The 14,203-nt window shown below is 36.7% G+C and overlaps 1 protein-coding gene across 1 annotated transcript in view; it reads left to right on the plus strand.

Annotated features, from left to right (window-relative positions):
* Window positions 1-2,240: 2,240 nt before the first annotated feature.
* The window catches only part of LOC112054758 (thyroid transcription factor 1-like), a 51,952-nt gene continuing 39,989 nt past the window's right edge, over window positions 2,241-14,203 (plus strand). The window contains exons 1-2 of the mRNA XM_024094652.2: window positions 2,241-2,501; window positions 9,757-9,956. Of these exons, the coding sequence (XP_023950420.1) occupies window positions 2,278-2,501; window positions 9,757-9,956 (424 nt within the window). The 5' untranslated portion in view covers window positions 2,241-2,277. The remainder of the gene's footprint in view (window positions 2,502-9,756; window positions 9,957-14,203) is intronic.

Below are 14,203 nucleotides of genomic sequence, written 5' to 3' on the forward strand. Positions count from 1 at the left end.
ATAATAATATTATGATGTTATTTTTCGCTTTTTAGTTTAGTGGGTAGGTAGGTACGTTTTTAGGTTTTGAAGTCGATTGTATATTTTTTAGGTAAAATTTTATTATTATTCCATTTTTAATGTAAAATATATAGATAGACGTGTAAAAAATACTTTCTACTAGGTATATTAACCAGGTATTACTTTAAAAAATATACACAACTGAAGTATAATAAAAAATACCTACTTATATAGAGCTCTCTTATATACCTATATCTAGGTACAATCTCTATCTAGGACACAAACTCTTCCAAACACTGATTGTACCTAATACATTAAAAGCTCCTTATTCACGCTTCCTTTATTCACGTTTTCACTGATGAAAAAATTGCGTCCCAATTCCTATATTCGCGGCTGAATATTTCGTTATTCGCGGATCTGACTGACGAAACTGACGTAAAATCTGCAAATTTAAACTTTAACTTGCAAATACTTATTGCCAAAATTGCGGATGGATGGTTTTAAAAATGCCACTGCTTAAAATAACTCTGAATTAAAGAAGCTTTTAAAAACTGTCAAGCAAGAAAAAATTACAAAATACTTCAAACCATTGTCTAAGACTGAAGATAATAGTTAATCAATAACTTCAATAAATTGTTTTTTCTGTTATATATTTTATCACCCAAGAACGTATCCCTTATAATCTATACTAATATGATAAAGCTGAAGAGAAAGTTTGTTTGTTTGTTTGATTGAACGCGCTAATCTCAGGAACTACTGGTCCGATTTGAAAAATTCTTTCTGTGTTAGATAGACCATTTATCGAGGAAGGCTATAGGCTATATATTATCCCCATATTCCTACGGGAACGGGAACCACGCGGGTAAAACCGCGTGGCGTCAGCTAGTCCAATATAAAATACCATTCCATATTCACGGTTTCTATATTCGCGACACGTTTAAAGAATGTATCCCCGCGAATGAGCTTTTACTGCAGATATACGAATAGGTAGGTAGGTAAGTAGGTATACCAGTATTGCGCTGTATTACAGTTTCCTAGTTTCCTAGACAGATAATGTATGAATAGTAGATAATTACAATTAAATACCTAGGTAGGTACATAATAAGGTACCTTCACTACACACATATCTACACACACTCTCAAGTAGGTACATACTTATGTAGGCAAAGATTTTATACTATTAGATATGCACTAACGCGTCAAAGTCTTAATTTCATTTAGTTGCATAGTACACAACGAGAGTTATTTAAATAAATAATACCTAAATATTGTCTACAAAGTCGAGTGTTCAGAATTATATTTACATTGATTATGATTTTGCTCGCACGTAATATACTTGTCTATAGTATAAAATATCGTTGTAGGGAGGTACCTAATGAATAAAATACAGTTATGAGTTTTACCACACAACACATAGAAAACACTAAAGCTAATTCCGTGGGTTTTACCTACCTAAGTGTAATGAATGAAATGAAAATAAATAACAATAATTTGGTAACGTTCTAATATGAACTTACCTCAAAGGGAGGTAGTACCTATGTATACTAATAATAATTTCCTAAAAAATATAATATAATAGTTTACACCTTGTTTCCTTAATCTTATGAGTAGGTACCTAATCTGTATTCTACAAAAGTAAAAAAAGTTGTAAGTTAATTCTACTTCGGTAGGTATAGGCCCAATTAATTTTGGTAGAGTCAGTGTGGGAAAAAAGGCTACTTATAATTATAAAAACTAATTATGGTTTGTTTTATGTATGACGGCAAGGAGGTACGTATTTAATTAACTTATTCTTAACTTTCATAGAGTCCATAAAGTCTATTTTAGTTGGAAAACTGACACAACATAATACACACAGTAGGTACATAGGCAGGTACAGATTAATTACTCTAATACAACAGCTACCTAATGAAACAAAGCACCAGTCGTGAGCGACAACAATAGAAATATCATTCGTTATTCCAATTAGCCGTTAATTGGTCGAACTGGCAAGCGACAAAAGTTCAATCAGCGTCCGCGCGGCGGCGAGCGGGCAATTAGCGAGCGCGGCGTCGACACGGCAGTCGGCGCGGCCGTCGGCACGGCAGTCGGCGCGGCCTGCCCCCTCCGCGCGGCGCCGCTACTGCCGGAGCGCGGCGCCGCGGCGGGCGGCGGCCAATGGCGGCGCCGGCGGGCGGTGGGCGCGGCGGGGCGGGGCGCGCGCGCGGGCCCGGCGCTCTCGCGCTAGAGAGCCACTAGAGGCCGAGCCGTCGAGTGGCGTCGAGTGTTGCCGGTCGGATGTCCGCGGAGGGCGGCGGCTACTCGCCGTGTCCGGCGGAGGCGCTGCCGGAGCTGAGCGCGGCCGAGCTGGCGATGAGCCTGTCGCCCAAGTCGGTGCTGCAGCAGAACCTGTCCCAACTGCAGCTGCAGCACTCCACGCCCTTCTCCGTCACCGACATCCTGTCGCCCATCGAGGAGTACCGCAAGCTGGAGCTCGCCAACAACCCGCCGTCGCCGTACAGGTGCGTGGATCGATCGGGGGGGGCGCCCTCCGCCCGCCGATCGTCGAGTGGGCAAGCTCTCGAGGGCACTCGGCGCGAGTAGTCGAAGGATATAGTTCGGTGACGTTTGTTTGTGCAGGTATGTTGTGATCGCCGGTCAAGTGACGATGTTGTGAGTGTGAGGTCAACGATGTGCCGCCGATGCGATGTGTCTCGGACGATGTATTTATGCGCCGCGGATGCGATTGCTCCCCGGAGCGCTCGGTGCCGACGCTGTCGAGGATGAATAGCCGCGGACTTAGAGTGTAGCCTTGAGACACCCCGGCCGACGTCATGCCTCTCGAAGCTTATATGCATATGTATGTACCTATGAATAATTAAACATAAGCGCTATTAGGGCAGTCATTTACAGTTATAAACAAAACAGACCCTGATGTTTCCGGATAAATTAATGGGATCTTATGCAGTGATAGTAGTGAAAAAAAACACAAAAACAGCTAGATATTTTAATCGAAGAAGTGAATTAAAAATGAAAAAAATGATTTTAATATTAAAGTTTCTATTGCATTACAACTACTTAGATCAGCCTATAGGAAACTATAGGTACATGATAACAATAAAATTATAAATAACAATTTGTATATTATATAGAAAATAAAACGTGTTGAAATAAAAAATATTTCAATTAATCAAATAATAAATAAAAATACTTTGTTTTATAAATATTTTATCAATTGCCATCATGCAGCTTATTAACTATCCTATTGTAGAGGCATAAACGTGATTTAAATGTGAATTAGTAAGTGCTTATCGATTACTTGAAAAATATATTACGCAAATATCTAAAAGTTTCTGACACTATGAATCCAAAACATAAACCTTCTTATATACCTACTTATCTAGATAAATAAATAAAAAATATATTGAATAGAAAACAAATCAAATCTTTTTTAGTTTTTTAACTAATCTGGCACCTCGAGGCAATGCAGATAATATCCTATTACGTTTAGGCCTATTGTGTATTGATATCCGCATTTATTTTGTTGACATTCTACTCAACATGGAATTTGAGTCATCCATTTCAAACTTTAAAACAAGTTATGAAATCGTTTCACGTTTTACAGCAAATACAAGCAAGTAGGTATACTTAGATAAGTTATCAAAACACTCCAATGTTTTTTTTTAAATCCTGGTAGAATTAATTTATATTTGCAGAGTTATGTCATTTCTTTACTCACTGGTAAATTTATTCTAAGCATACTTACCTTTCGCACTTACTTTGATATTTACGAAATATTAATTGATCAATTAAGTACCTCATTTATTTTAATTTTTCTGTTAAATAATAATTATTTTTACGTTTGATATATGTACCTACCTACTATATTACTGCGTTTGATATGTAACTGATTGATACCTTTAAAATACGAAGCAAGATTTTTTTCCGCGTGTATTTCATTTTTTCGCAAATATTACAAAAAACATATTTTTTTCGGGATAAAAAGTATCCTATGTGTTAATCCTGGGTATTATTTATCTTTATTTTAAATTTCAGCCAAATCGGTTCAGTAGTTGCGGTGTTATAGAGTAACAAACATCCATACAAACTTTCGCGTTTTTATTATTAGTAGGATTTTCATCTAAACACACATCTATCGGAAAGAAGCCAGAAAAGAACCTAGTTCTGTGAAATTAAAAGAAAAACAAAATCAGGTGGGTAGGTATAGTTTGTTTTGTTTACAAACACTTAGAAAAGTCAAGTTTATGTTAGATATGTATTTGTAGTCTGCTATCAGTTCATAAAGTATAATCTACTGAGAAGAGCAGACAACAAACGTAATAGTTGCTCTTTTTTAAAAAGATATTTAGATTTATATACCTAGTAAGTTTTAATTTACATTTAGGTACATAACATGTATCAAACTTCTTAGTATATTCCAGACGTCTTAGTGTATAGTTTTATAGGTAACAGTATTAGGTTTATGGTGTAATAGGGGGTAACCCCTGGATCTAATAACCCGATTTTGAAAATTCTTTTACCAATAGAATTGTGATCAGTATGAGAGGGGTTAGGCCAATAATCCACCACGCTGGCCCAATACGGATTGGCAGACTTACACATAGAGAATTAAGAAAATTCTCAGGCATGCAGGTTACCTCACAATGTTTTTCCTTCACCTTTAGATGAGAGTGAAGAGTTAGTGGTGCATGCCCCGGACCGGATTCGAACCTACACCCTCCGGAATTGGAGGAATAGGTCATATCCACTGGGCTATCACGGCTCTCCAACTCTCCAACTGAATTTAAGAGCAGATATTATTATCGCAACTGAATTTACCAGCCTTCTCAGTCTGGCAGTCATTTTATGCGGCGGTAGAGTTACGTACTTATGTGATATTGCCGAGTAGGCCTATATGAATTATTAAATATACCTAAATATAAATCTCTATATAATTTTACGTTACGTTTAACACAATAATTATGAAAAACTAGAAGACGCCACGCGGTTTCACCAGTGTAGTACTCATCCCCGTAGGAATACAGGAATAAAATATGGCCTATAGCATCCGGGAATAGTATAGCTTTTCAACAGTGACAGAATTGTTTTAATCGTTTTGGAGCTTATTCAATGCATACAAACAAACAATAAAATCTTTACTGTTTATAATATTAGTGTAGACAACTTTACCTTAACTACTAAGTAAACTTAACTGGTTATCTATTAATTGATTGCTTTTTCTACCAATTTTTCGAGTTTAGAAGTTATGGCTAGATTTTCGTGCCTCGGAGATTAAGCCGTCGGACTTTTTTTACTATCACTTGTTCAGTTCATCATTCACATGTGATTATATTACATGATTGAACATTACCTACCACCTAGTGGCGGGCACTTCATAGATGCATAAACGCAATGCATAAACCCTGAGGATTCATTACATACCTGTATTGTAGGAGGAATTTCCCATTTTGTACAATTTGTACCTATAGTGCATATCCTAGTTAAGAACCTTGTGCACGCCACTGCATTACCACTCTGGTCCCTAAGCTCGTAAACCGCTTTGGAAAAGTGTGGCGTTAAGCTAAGATTAATAAAAACACCGTGTCCAAAAAGAAAAAGAAGCTCAGGTTAGCAGCCTGACTAACCTAAATGAATAAGCCTTGTCAAAAATATTGCTCAAGCGTATTGGGAAACATTATGTAGCGTATAATTTTTGTAGAGCCGTGGTAGCCCAGTGGATATGACCTCTGCCGAGGATTCCGGAGGATGTAGGTCCGAATCCGGTCCGGGGCATGCACCTCGAACTCGAAATGATAATGATAATGATGATGACATTTTTTGTAAATATTCTGATTTATTATTTGACTAACGTTCATTTTAATGCAGTAAATAATCTTACCCACAATTAATTTATAACAATAGGTAAACAATTTTATTATAAAATAAATAAATAAATAAATAAAAAAGCCTTTATTCTAGTATCCATTTACAATTTTAACTTACAATCTAACATTAATAAAAAAAAAAAAAAAAGAAATAATACACTAGATACAAGTCGCCTGTACGGCGTAGGCCATTTACAACAATAGGTAAACAATTTTATTATAGCCACCTGTAAATGTAGGTGCCTTGATCGCGTTGAAATCTAATGTTAAAGAATCTATTAGTATACGTAGGTACAATACCTTGAAAAGTGATCCTTCGTGAATATAGCTGTCATATTTAAATCAATCAATGTGTAAATGTTATAATATTATAGATATGATATGACATGAGCCAGTGATAGCAAGACATTCATACTTTTGTTATAAAATTACACCTAATTAAACAAATTAATTAGATTACAAGACGCCGCGCGCTTTCACCCGCGTAGTTTCAGTTCCCGTAGGAATACGGGTATAAACTATAGCCTATAGCACTCGGGGGTAGCGTAGCATCACAACAATGAAAAAATTTTTCTCATCGGATCAGTATTCAATGCAACAAACAAACAGTTAAATTTCTCCTTTATATTATTACTCGTAGTATCTATAGGTATGCCAAATCTGTAGGCGATCATTAAATTGCTCACTGAAGGAACTCAGAAAGAAAGTAGTTTAAAAACATCCTACGTAAGTAGGCGCCTACCAGTGGTGTGCACAAGGTTTATAACTAGAAAATGCACTTCAAATTATACAAGTGAAAAATTCCTTCTGCAATTCAGGTTCCTAATGAGTCCTCAGGGTAAATCAGCTATAATCAAAATAAAATATTGTGGAATTAACGGTAATCGAACCTATACTATGGCTGGATCAAGTCGTGATCAAGCAGTAGTCGTGTAACAGAGGTAGTTGGTAGTGTGAAGTCGTTTAAGTAGTTTTGCATAACACAACACGGTGAGTGTTGACAGTGGGCGAGTGGTGCCGGACTCACGCCTGTGCCCAATGTTATATATTATATTATATTATATTATATTATATTAGACATTGCGCATACTTCGCTTAGGTAGCTATCTATATCTATGGCCAAATATATACAAGTTGAAAAATGTCTAAATTTTACCATGCTGGGAACCCCAATTGCGCCTAAAAGGTTATTAAATCCAAATCAAAATTCATTTATTTCAAGTAGGCTCAATTTACAAGCATTTTTGACACGTCAGTTGACTATTTGTAAAGATTCTACCACCGGTTCAGGCAGGTTCTGCTGAGAAGATACCGGCAAGAAACTCAACAGTTGCTCTTTTGAAATGAAGGTCAAAAACAAAATCAAAATTCGTTCATTTCAAGTAGGTAGACTTTGTTTACAAGCTTTTATGAAATGTTAAGTTTACTATTTATAAATACTACAACCAGAACGCAAGTGTTATGCGGAAGAGCCAGCAATAAACTCAACAGTTATAAACAACTTAATTCTGTTAAAATCATCATTATTTAGGTAGATACCTACAATGTTTATTATAATTACATAAAATACTTAATTACTCGAACCAATTGCCTCCAAGCGACCATGTCAATACGACAGACAAATAATAGTATAAGGTATTGTGCATACTTCGCTTAGGTATTTATAATCAAATATATTTAAGTAAAACATCTGAATTGTACCGTAGAAACAGAATCCAGGACATTTCGGTTACCTCTGTATTTCTCAAAAGGCCAATATCAAAATTCGTTTATTTCAAACATGCGTATAGTTTGCAAGCACTTTTGAAATGTGTTACTATTTGTAATGACTCTACCACCGGTTCAGAATGTGAGGTTCTGCTGAGAAGAACTTTTACTAATATAAAATAAAAATATAAATAGTCCATGACCAGAAAAGTAATAGATCTAATAGAATAAGAGGGAGCTCTAGTGCCATTACAATTATGGCAAATTGAAAGAAAACATTCCAAATTCTAATTTTAAATGAAATTATCCCCAATTAAAAGCCCAGCCTAAGTAAATGTAACAGTTTCCCGCCCTGTCAAAACGCAATTTGTCAAGTCAAACAGTGATGGCGTCGGGTCTTTTATATGTGCAGATCGCTTTTAATGATAATTTCTATTTAGTAAAGCGTAAAGCCTAAAGTCGTGTGTAGGATAATATTTTACTTAAATCGAACCTGTTAGGGCTCATTCACACTTTGCCACTGTTTTAGTTAAGAGATCAGTTTTTGACAAAAAAATCTCACACTCGTTTGTAAATCATAGACTAATAATCAAATATTGTACCTACAAAGTTTGCCTGATAGAGGATACAGATCCTCCGTTTTAAGTCAGTTAAAAACTTGCGAATTTTTAGTCTCTGTCTCGCTAAATTCCAATAAAGCACTTAAAACTTACTAATCTATATTAATATTATAAAGTTAAAGAGTTTGTTTGTTTGTTTGATTGGACGCGCTAATCTCATGAATTACTGGTCTGATTTGAAAAATTCTTTTAGTGTTAGATAGCCCATTTATCAAGGAAGACTAAAGGGTATATATTATCTCCGTACTCCTTCGGGAACGAGAACCACGCGGGTGAAACCACGCGGCGTCATAATAAAATAATTGACGAATAGGTCATGAAATTAAAAAAAAAACATTAATGTTACCTACTTGTTAGGCGATTTTTAACAGCTTTTAACGCCTACTTAAAGAGCCTAAAATTGTTTTGTCGATCGTGCAAATAAGGCCTAAGTTGAATCGAGCCGGTTAGGGACTTAGAGGGTGGTAGCAGATTAAATTGTGTAAACAGGGATTAGGCAGATAAGCCCCGCTTTGTTCGGTGCCTAGTGACGAGTGACGTGACGGGATGGGTGACGAGTGACGAGCTGGCGCCGCACATTGACTGCGTGTGGCGGATTTGGGTCAAACCTATTCAACACTAAAAATGAAAATTATTGCGGGCGACCACCATTTTACATTAAAAAAAAAGTGGACCTCCGGGATGGTGGACAGTAATTTTATAGATCACCTTTGATATAGATAGCTTAGCTATAGTTAAAGTTTTTTTTTATTTCAATAAATTATGCATATTATTTTAGATGATAATGATTTAAATTCTAACTAACCAAAGCTTTCTTTTATAAAATTTAATTAATTCAAAGTTCTAGCACAGAAAATGAATATACAAGGTTCTGTCTATAAATGATGCAAAAGTAATGAATACATTATTATATAAGAGCGGTAAGTTTATACAATTCAAGCCGAGGCGATATTGCTAATCTAGTAAGGAAGCAGAGGCTGTAAATTAATATTTTTGTGTTTCTGTTAATTATATAATATCTGTTAATTATAAATCGTTATCATTTATTGTCAAAATGAAAATTATTAAAATGAAAGAATCATATGTTTATTTATTACATTTTATCTCACAAAGTTAATTATATTCACAAAATGTTGAGCACTTTTCTGACAGAAATGCACACATGTGCGTAATGAGGTACATTACGATATTGAAATTGGTGAAATAAAAGATAATTTACTAGAAAATGTGTTCTGAAGGTTCTTTACAGGTCCAATTTTTCCGCAATTCCTAAGACAAAGACCCAAGATTCTTACTAGATCAATTTCGTCCTAAGCTATTTGCAACAAAATGAAATGAAGATGAGGATTTTTTTTTATTTTATTCTTTACAAGTTAGCCCTTCACTACTCACCTGATGATAAGTGATGATGCAATCTAAGATGGTAGCGGGCTAACTTGTTAGGAGGAGGATGAAAATCCACACCCTTTTCGGTTTCTACACGGCATCGTAGAGTGGTAACTAGCCACTAGGCCGAGGTCACCTACCAGTCAAAAAAGGATATTCTGACGGGAGGTTCTTTCCAGGTCGAACTCGTCCGGGAGCAGCATAAACTCCCCGCTCGGGCCCACGGCGTCCTGCGGCATGGCGGCCAACCCCTACGCCGTGCCGCTGTACAGCGGCGCCCCCATGCAGGGCTACGGCTGCGCCCCCGCCGACCTGCCGCACTACGGGGACATGCGCGGGGCCAGCTGGTACCCCGCCTCCAACGACCCCAGGTTTGCCAGTGAGTCGGCGGAATGTTCTTTATTTTATTACGACTAGATCTATTGTTATTGTAGACATCTGTAATCTACTATAGTATTTAAGATTATTTCCTAGGGTAGGCCCCTGACATGCCGCTGACAATATAGAAATTTCGTTTTGTGGACGCTGGCCTCTGAAACAGGTCTATTGGTTTTATTGATTTTTCTTTGTATATTTTGTATTTTGGCGTCCATTATAGAATTTTAAATCGGTAGCCCAGTAATCTAGGGTGGGCACTGGACCGTTCTAGGGTGTGCAAGGGATTTATACGATTGTAGATTTATCACGTCTTGATGATGTTCCGAATTCGGAGTCACCCTGTGGTATCTGAAATATAGATTAATAGATATATAGAATAGATTAGAAAAATTAAATTAATTAATACTTTACATGGCCAAACTGGCTCCGGATGACTTACAAAAAATTGCCGAAAAAAATGAACAAATTCGATAATAAAGTACATTTTCAGTTAAGGTCATTTCATTTTGTACATACGATAACTCTGAAGTACAGATTTTTCCTCCCGTCCCCACGGAATTGATTCATGAACCGGCTTGTTTTAGGTATATACTAAATCGTTAAAAAAAAAGAATATAGGTAATTACTATGTGCGGTAAAGCAATAGTTAAGTATAACTTTGTCCCGACGGATTTATGTACCTATATTCTAAGTCAGAAAATAGTTTTAGTGAACTTTGTACAAAAGAGGTGAAAATTGATTTTCCTCAATCTTTACTATGAAGTAGAAGTAGCTAAATACCTAACTTTATTTTTCATTTTAAAAATAAAACTTGTATCAGGCTTACAATATAAAAATTATTAGGTGTCTCAATTGTTGTCAAATGTTGATCTCAATTGAAAATTTAAAAAGTCCATTGTGCCAAATTGCCTACTCCAATGAATAGCCTTTTAACTTCTAATCACGATGTCCTGGATTCGATTGTTGTGTCAGATTGTTAAGTAATAATTATATAGGTACAATAGCCTCAACAGCTCAACAGTAAGAGCGGTCGGACTCATTACCGAGGGGTAGTGGTTCGATCCCCGCCCCGTTGGTCTATTGTAGTACCCACTCCTAACACAGTCTTTCAACTAACTGGAGGGAAATGGAAATATTGGTCATATTTTACAAAATATGGCAAATATTCTTTTTTTTTTTTAAATTCAAGGGCTAATTTGTAAAGAATAAAAAAACGCGTTCCACTATAGGCTGTATCATAATTTACTGTCATGCATGATTGCAATCAAGCGCTCGCATATATAATGTAAAATAACCACGGAACTAGTGAATTCGTTAGGTATACCTATAAAGGAGGACCCGAATAAGCCGTTGTCCTATATAAGACTTAACCCTTTGGTTAACTAAAACCTAAACTCCCATAGAGCAGTAATAGTAACCACATGAAGTCGCAGCTCAGCGGACAAATACGCGTAATACGGCACTCGACTCAAAATGGCCGACGCGTCGATACGTGCGCGCGCAGCCCGCCCGCTCACAGCGCCGGTGTTGTTACTTCAGATGAGATGATAGTATACCTAATGTTATGCCTAACGCCCCATTTATAACCTATATCTACTCTATACTAATATTACAAAAGAGAAAGTTTGATTTAAATAAACTCTGAAACTTCTTTTTTTTAATTTTTATTCAATGACAGAACTTTGACTGCGATCTCACCTGATGTAAAGTGACGATTCAGTCAATATGGTATGGGCTTACTTAAAGGGGTAATAACTTTATTCTACCCAATACAGTCTTCACCATGGCACACGGAGCCCGTGTCCCCATTGTCAGGGGGCCCCGAAGGACTGATAATTTTAATATCCTTTAAAACTTTAAGGATCTATATACGTGATAGACGATTTTGCTCAACAGAAATCTTGAAAGAGACCATTATCGTAATCGTAACCAAAAAACCAGCAGTAGTATTCGTTAACTTACCTACCTATAATAAATGGTCATTAGTAAAAAATGTTAGTAAACTCACTTTTTTACTTTCCATAAAGGCCCCCAATTTTTGAGTGCCCAAGGGCCCCAGCCTATCAAAGTAATTTGAATTAGAAACAATCCAATGTTCTTATTAAAACGTACGTTATCTAAGTAATTTGAATTTAGAACAGTTTAAAAATGCAATAAAAATATCAATGGTAAAGTGTATCGGATTTTTTTTGTACTCGTGTAAGTGCCGTGAGCTCCTTAATGGGACTTCAGCGGCGTCACGCGGGGTTTGGGCAAACGCAGAAGCATTGCCTGATGGAGCCTGAAGGTGGTCTTCTCTGAGGCTCAGACCTCTGCTAAGAAGGCCGTTCTGGAAGGGTGTTTTGCCCTAAGTGTATCAGTCCGGGCGCCCCCGAGATCGGGGGCGCCCGGACTGATCGGGGAGAGAGTTAAAAAGCCCACGTTCGGATGACGTCAAATATCAGGGACTTCGTTTTCGCCGGCGAAGACGCTGTGTAGCTTGTGTTATGTCGTCTGGAAAGCATTGTCATTCGTTATGTCGTCGTCAGGACCGTCAAAGACGTTTTTTGGGCGTCTAAATTTACAATCGGCGTTGAAATCGGGGGTGGAAGGGAAGTGTATCAGATAGCACGATTAGTTGCACTGTCAACACCATTAGCTAGAGCTGCAGTTAAAACATAGCCCGTGCCCGCACGCCGCGCCGGCCGCTTAGTAACCTTATACCTTTATTTATTTTTTCAATATTGCATAGAAGCTGACTTTAAATTAATTTGAACTTTTTTTTTTATTCTTTACAAGTTAGCCCTTGACTTTTAATCACACCTGATGGTAAGTGATGATGGAGTCTAAGGTGGAAGCGGGCTAACTTGTTAGGAGGAGGATGAAAATCCACACCCCTTTCGGTTTCTACACGACATCGTACCGGAACGCTAAATGGCTTAACGGTACGTCTTTGTCGGTATGATTTGATGTTTTGCTAATATAAAAATGCGTTACTTTATTAGTAGATCTGTATTATTTCATTGTCATTTTTGCACCAATCTGTCTGTACCTACCTACATTGTATTATATTTATAAAGTGTGAAGTTTTTATAGAACTTGAGATTCACTTAATATACTTACTACTTACTACAAGTAGGTACTACAGAACACTATAATAGAGTTTTAGAGTGTGTAGATTTGGAGCTGAATAAGCCTTAAATATAGGATATCAATTGTTATTATTTCATACTTATTAGTAATTTTAAAAATCTCGGTTTTTAAAAAATAAAACATTTACGTAAATACCTACTTATACTTATCAAAACTTATCCTAATCGGTCCAGCCGTTCAGGTGATAGATAACAAACACACGAACATACTTACGTATCTACATATAGCTATTTATATAAAGACTATACCGCCTGTTATAAAAGTTTTATCATTTCAAATATGTAGTTTCTATGCCGATATTGGATTGGCACCGCTCTAGAGTTAGACCGAAACTGATTATTCCCTTGCCAACTAATTCCGAAAGTGCACTCGATTCAAGATGGCGTCGGCCACTTGACCATAGACAATACAAATCAAAGAACTCTGGAAACTTGATCCGAATTCCTGAACTGTAGTTGAAAATCCAGTAGTCGGGGAGAAAGTTCAAATAATACCCACAGATTAATAGGAAAATTAGAGGGAGCATCCGACGGGGTTTTATAAAAGCGGAAAACACTTGATATGCGGTATACAACGTATGTAGAGATATTGTAAAACTGAACGACCCTCCACTAGAGTTGTGTGACAAGTTATGTTCATTTTAATATTTTTTAGTATCTTATTTCGAATTGGTTTGCGTACTGTGATATTACTGTTCATAAACATGGACAGACCCTTGCAATTCTAGGTCAATTTAAATTTAAAATAGCGATCAATTTTATGAAAAACAAGGCCTTGTAAAATGTATGCCTTCTTATTTTCAATATATTTGATAGGTACTTGCGGGCGCCCGAGACTTCGTCCGCGTGAAATTTAGTTTTTCACAAATCCCGCGGGAACCATGGATTTTTCCCATATAAAAAGTAGCCTATGTGTTAATCCAGAGTAAAATCTATTTCCATTCCAATAATTGAAATTAGGTCTAACCATAATTCAACACAAACAGAGTGTATGTAGAGTACCTAACAAATGAACTTCTTTCTCAAGATGTTGTATTTCCGTAATATTCCTCTAAACTTTCCTGAAAATACTTTTTGCGGAATACTGACCGAATCTATGTTTTCTCTTTACTTTTAT

The sequence above is a fragment of the Bicyclus anynana genome, chromosome 21 (assembly GCF_947172395.1).
Source record: "Bicyclus anynana chromosome 21, ilBicAnyn1.1, whole genome shotgun sequence".
NCBI classification, from domain to species: Eukaryota; Metazoa; Arthropoda; class Insecta; order Lepidoptera; family Nymphalidae; genus Bicyclus; species Bicyclus anynana.